The sequence below is a fragment of the Onychostruthus taczanowskii genome, unplaced genomic scaffold (genome assembly GCF_017590055.1).
Source record: "Onychostruthus taczanowskii isolate IOZ18803 unplaced genomic scaffold, ASM1759005v1 scaffold188, whole genome shotgun sequence".
NCBI lineage: Eukaryota > Metazoa > Chordata > Aves > Passeriformes > Passeridae > Onychostruthus > Onychostruthus taczanowskii.
Window position 1 is genome coordinate 579,537 of NW_024499106.1, and position 5,929 is coordinate 585,465.

The 5,929-nt window shown below is 49.5% G+C and overlaps 1 protein-coding gene across 1 annotated transcript in view; it reads left to right on the plus strand.

Moving 5' to 3' along the window:
• Positions 1-2,729: 2,729 nt before the first annotated feature.
• CSRNP2 (cysteine and serine rich nuclear protein 2) overlaps positions 2,730-5,929 on the plus strand; it is a 9,815-nt gene continuing 6,615 nt past the window's right edge. Inside the window, exons 1-2 of the mRNA XM_041401297.1 lie at positions 2,730-3,190; positions 5,641-5,903. Coding sequence (XP_041257231.1) covers positions 3,025-3,190; positions 5,641-5,903 — 429 coding nt within the window. The 5' untranslated portion in view covers positions 2,730-3,024. The remainder of the gene's footprint in view (positions 3,191-5,640; positions 5,904-5,929) is intronic.

A 5,929-nucleotide genomic window follows, 5' to 3' on the forward strand; every position in this document is an offset into this window, starting at 1 on the left:
ATGGGGGGGCTGTATGAAATGTGGGGCTGCCCCTGCTGGAAACATCTGGGGGGGCTGTGGGGGATGGGGTCTATAGAGGGTGTGGGGGGCCCTTACAGCTCCTTGTAGGACCCCCCATTATATTTGGGGAGGGGCTTTTGGGGGTCCTGGTGGGGTTTCCCCTCTGCTATACTGTGGGGGGGCACTGGAGGTCCTCAGAGTGGCTTTGGGGACCTCATGGGGGGACAGGGGCTGTGTTGGGAGTGCTCCAGAAGCTGCTGGTGATGATGATGATGGGGAGGTCACACCTGAGGGGTCAGGTGTCCCCAGAGGTGGGGGAGGGGTGTTGGGCTGATCCCTGTGAAGGACACAGGGCCCAAGGAGGCTTTTTTGGGGTCACCTTTCTGTCCCCCAACACTTGGGGACACATGTCCCTCCTTCCCAGGCTCTTTCAGCCAGGAGGTTTCCCAGATCAGCTCCTGAGTTCAGGAATCCCAAACTCTCCTGATCCCTTCCCTGCTCCAGAAATTATTCCAGAACATGGGGGGGAAAATTAATTTAATTCCTTTTGGTGAGGTTTAATCCTAGAAATTAAACGTGGGGGAAAATTAATTTAATTCCTTTTGGTGAGGTTTAATCCTAGAAATTCCCCAATTCCTCAGCTTTTGAATCCTTTTTTTTTTCTCTTTTTAAATTCCTTTTGATTTAAAAATCAGTGAAAATGGAAACCTGATCTTTTAATTTATTTGTTTTGGGTATTTTTTCTTTCATTCTGACTCTTTCAGGAGTTTCTTTATGTCCTGGAAAAGATAATTTGGAATAATTTGGGCTTTTAGGTGAGGAATAGGGATCCCATCCTGCCAGATCCACTGGGGAAGGATCCTTGTGCAGGTGGTGGGATCCCAGCCAGACTCCAGCTCCAATTTTCTATGGAAATGCACTTTTAGGGAATAATTTGAGGATTTTCAGCAATTTTAGGCAGCTGGAAAGGGGTGAGGGTGTTTTCCACCTCTGCTCCTCCTGGGATTGATCAATTCCTTCCTGTTTTCCCCCCTCTAACACAGGATTCCCAACTTTTCCTCCCAAAAACCCCAGGATTTCACCCTGAACTGGTGCATGGGTTGGGAATTCCTGCTCTTCCTTTTGGGACCCCAAAATTCCTTTCTGGAGGGGGCAAATCTGACAAATGCCACCCAAAACCCAACCCCCAAAGGGCTCCAGGGCATCCTGGGGGGCTCCCAAATTTATCCTGGAAGTTTCCCCATTGGAATCAGGTGCAAAAATTCCCTTGTCCAGCCTGGAGCTGGAAATTTCCCCAAATCCCAAATATTGCCACGGGTTATTTGGGATTTTTTTTGGGGTTTTTTGGGATTAAGGGGTGTGGAGCTGGAAAATCCCGGGGAGGCTCATTCCCAGTCTGTGATGGATTGGGAATTCTTGGATCATCCAGTGTTTTTTCTGAACTTTAGGGAATTTTAGGGGGTGATCAGGATGTTCTAGGAGTGAATCTACCAGTGCCTTTCCAAAAAAAACCCCAACAGAAATTACTTTTCCTTTGGTTTTGGGGTGAATTCCATCCCAAATCAATCCCAAATGGAAGGAGTAGGATAGAGGAAGCTGGGGTGAATGTTTGTGTGGAGATTTTAGGGGGTGATCAGGATGTTCCAGGGCTGAATCTGGCAGTGCCTCTTCAAAAAAACCCAACCAAAAATGGCTTTGCCTTTGGTTTGGGGTGAATTCCATCCCCAATCAATCCCAAATGGAACAGCTGGGATAGAAGATGGGTTGAATGTTTGTGTGGAGATTTTAGGGGGGGATCAGGATGTTCCAGGGCTGAATCTGGCAGGGCCTCTTCAAAAAAACCCAACCAAAAATGGCTTTGCCTTTGGTTTGGGGTGAATTCCATCCCAAATCCATCCCAAAATCCTGGTTTTTTAGGTGAAAGCCAAAGCTTTGCCTTTGGTTTGGGGTGAATTCCATCCCAAATCCATCCCAAAATCCTGGTTTTTTAGGTGAAAGCCAAAGCTTTGCCTTTGGTTTGGGGTGGATTCCATCCCAGATCAATGGGCAAGCTGGGATAGAGGAAGCTGCGGTGAATGTCTGGAGATTTTAGGGGGTGATCAGGATGTTCCAAAAACCCAACCAAAAAATCACTTTTCCTTTGGTTTGGGGTGAATTCCATCCCAAATCACTCCTGAAGTCCCAGTTTTTGGGTGAAAATCAACCCTGAAATTCCATTTTTTTTTGGGTGGAGGCCAAAGCTTTGCCTTTGGGTTGGGGTGAATTCCATCCCAAATCCATCCCAAAATCCTGGTTTTTTAGGTGAAAGCCAAAGCTTTGCCTTTGGTTTGGGGTGAATTCCATCCCAAATCCATCCCAAAATCCTGGTTTTTTAGGTGAAAGCCAAAGCTTTGCCTTTGGTTTGGGGTGAATTCCATCCCAAATCAGTCCCGAGTGGAGCAGCTGGGATGGAGGAAGCTGGGGTCAATGTCTGGAGATTTTAGGGGGTGATCAGGATATTCCAGAGGTGAATTTGGGTGAATTCCATCCCAAATCAGTCCCGAGTGGAGCAGCTGGGATGGAGGAAGCTGGGGTCAATGTCTGGAGATTTTAAGGGGTGATGGGGATGTTCCAGGGGTGAATCTGGGTGAATTCCATCCCAAATCAGTCCCGAGTGGAGCAGCTGGGATGGGGGAAGCTGGGCTGAATGTCTGGAGATTTTAGAGGGTGATCAGGTTCCATCCCAAATCAATCCGGGATGGAGGAAGCTGGGCTGAATGCTTGTGCAGATCCCCGGTGATGGGGCTGGCACGGGGATCTCCCGTCGGACCCGGCAATTCTCCGGGATGTGGAGGGCAGAACTCCTGAAAAATCCATCTTCCTTCCCATCCCGAGCCGGCATGACTCATGAAATCCGCACACCCGGAGGCTGGAACGGGCTGGGGCGGGTTCCGCGGGGGCTGAGCCGCGGCCGTCCCGCTGCTCCCCGCAGGGCGCTCCGCTCCCTCCGCTGCGCGCCGGGCTCTCCATGCGAGCCGAGCCCCGATGGCCGCGCTCCCGAGCGCCGCGAGCGAGCGCAGGCCGGAGGATGCGGGATCGGCATCGGGATCGGCATCGGGATCATCCAGCGGCGCCACCTCGGACGACGAGATCGCCACGAGCGACAGCGGCGACAGCTGCGACAGCGGCGGCAGCACCGGCAGCGCCGCGCGTGAGCCGGGAGCGGGGCGGGCCGGGAGCTGCGCGGCGCCTTTGCTTCTTTTATGGGAATTCTTCAGGGATTTTTAACGAGTTTCGGGAATTTGGCTGGGGTGGGGGTATTTTGGAGGGGAGTGGTGTGGGATTTTTTGGGATTTTGTAGCAATTTTTTGGGGTTTTGCTGGGGGGGGGTTTACAGCGTGGTGGTTTTGGGTTTGGCGGTCTTTAATTTTGGGGGCTTTTCTTTTTTTTAAACTTGGTTTTTTTAAAATTTTTGGTGGGTCTTTAGAATTTGAGGGGCAACTGGGATTTTTTAAAAGTTTCGAGGAAATTCGGAGGAATTTTGGACTTTTTGGAGGCTTGGGGGGATTTCTGTGAGGTTTTTTGAAAGTTTGGGGGATTGGTGCATTCATGGGAATTATTTGGGGAGTTCATGGGGCTTGAATGTCCTTTGAAATTTGGGAAACTTCGGAGGAGTTGAGGGATTTTGGGGGAGTTTTGACAGGGTGATTTTGGAGCGGATGTGAAGAGAAATTTGCAGGGGGGAATTACATGATAATTTTTAAATTTTGGAGGGAAATAGAGGGAAAATGGGTGAATTTTATATAATTTTGGGGGAGATTTTTTGCTGACCTGTGCCTGCAGCCCCATCCATCCTAGGTCCACGTCACCATCTACTACTTTGCCCAGCATGAACTTCCTTTCAATTTTGGGAAATTTTAGAGCAGCTGGGGAGGGATTTTGAGGGAATTTTGATGGGGTGAGTTTGTAGGCCGGGAGCTGCGCGGCGCCTTTGCTTCTTTCATGGGAATTCTTCAGGGATTTTTAACGAGTTTCGGGAATTTGGCTGGGGTGGGGGTATTTTGGAGGGGGGTGGTGTGGGATTTTTTGGGATTTTGTAGCAATTTTTTTGGGTTTTTGCGGGGTGGGGGGGGTTTACAGCGTGGTGGTTTTGGGTTTGGCGGTCTTTAATTTTGGGGGCTTTTCTTTTTTTTAAACTTGGTTTTTTTAAAATTTTTGGTGGGTCTTTAGAATTTGAGGGGCAACTGAGATTTTTTTAAAGTTTCGAGGAAATTCGGGGGAATTTTGGACTTTTTGGAGGCTTGGGGGGATTTCTGTGAGGTTTTTTGAAAGTTTGGGGGATTGGTGCATTCATGGGAATTATTTGGGGAGTTCATGGGGCTTGAATGTCCTTTGAAATTTGGGAAACTTCGGAGGAGTTGAGGGATTTTGGGGGAGTTTTGACAGGGTGATTTTGGAGCGGATGTGAAGAGAAATTTGCAGGGGGGAATTACATGATAATTTTTAAATTTTGGAGGGAAATAGAGGGAAAATGGGTGAATTTTATATAATTTTGGGGGAGATTTTTTGCTGACCTGTGCCTGCAGCCCCATCCATCCTAGGTCCACGTCACCATCTACTACTTTGCCCAGCATGAACTTCCTTTCAATTTTGGGAAATTTTAGAGCAGCTGGGGAGGGATTTTGAGGGAATTTTGATGGGGTGAGTTTGTAGGGAGCCTGGAGGAGAATTCTGACCGTTTGCAGGGGAGAAATTAAGGGGAAATAATGGGGATTTTTCAATTTTGGAGGGGAATAGAGGGAAAATGGGTGAATTTTATATAATTTTGGGTGTGATGTTTTGCTGATCTGTGCTGTGCTTGCAGCCCTGTCCACCCTGTGGTGCATTCCCTGACCATTTGCAGGGAAGGAATTAAGGGGAAATAATATGTAATTTTAAATTTTGAAGGGGAGTAGATGGAAAATGGATGAATTTTATTTAATTTTGGGGTGATCTTGTGCTGACCCGCGCTGTGCCCACAGCCCCATCCATCCTGCGGCGCATTCCCTGACCATTTGCAGGAAAGGAATTAAGGGAAAATAACGGATATTTTTTCAAATTTTGATGGGAATAGATGGAAAATGGATGAATTTTATTTAATTTTGGGTGTGATGTTTTGCTGATCTGTGCTGTGCCCACAGCCCCGTCCATCCTGCGGTGCATTCCCTGACCATTTTCGGGGAAGCAATTAAAGGGAAATAATGGATATTTTTTCAAATTTTGGAGGGGAATAGATGGAAAATGGGTGAATTCTGTATAATTTTGGGTGTGATGTTGTGCTGACCCGCGCTGTGCCCGCAGCCCCGTCCATCCTGCAGTGCATTCCGTGACCATTTGCAGGGAAGGAATTAAGGGGAAATAATGGATATTTTTTCAGTTTTTGAGGGGAAAATGGGTGAATTTAATGTGATTTTGGGGTGATGTTGTGCTGACCCGCGCTGTGCCCGCATCCCCGTCCATCCTGCGGTGCATTCCCTGGAGGGGAATTCTGACCATTTGCAGGGAAGGAATTAAGGGGAAATAATGGATATTTTTTCAGTTTTGGAGGGGAATAGATGGAAAATGGGTGAATTTAATGTGATTTTGGGGTTGTTGTTGTGCTGACCCGCGCTGTGCCCGCAGCCCCGTCCATCCTGCGGCGCTCCCGCGCGCGCCGGGGCGGGAAGCGCGTGCGCTTCGCCCAGGTCACCGTCTACTACTTCGCCCGGCGCCAGGGCTTCACCTGCGTGCCCAGCGCCGGGGGCAGCTCCCTGGGCATGGCCCCGCGGCACCACCGTGCCCGCAGGTACAGCCTCAGCCAGTTCGCTCACCTGCGCCAGGTGAGCCACCGGCAGCACCTGCGGCAGCACCTGCGCAGGGAGAAACTGCGCGCCAGGAGGAGAGAGGTGAGGGGGGGCTGGGGGAGGGACTG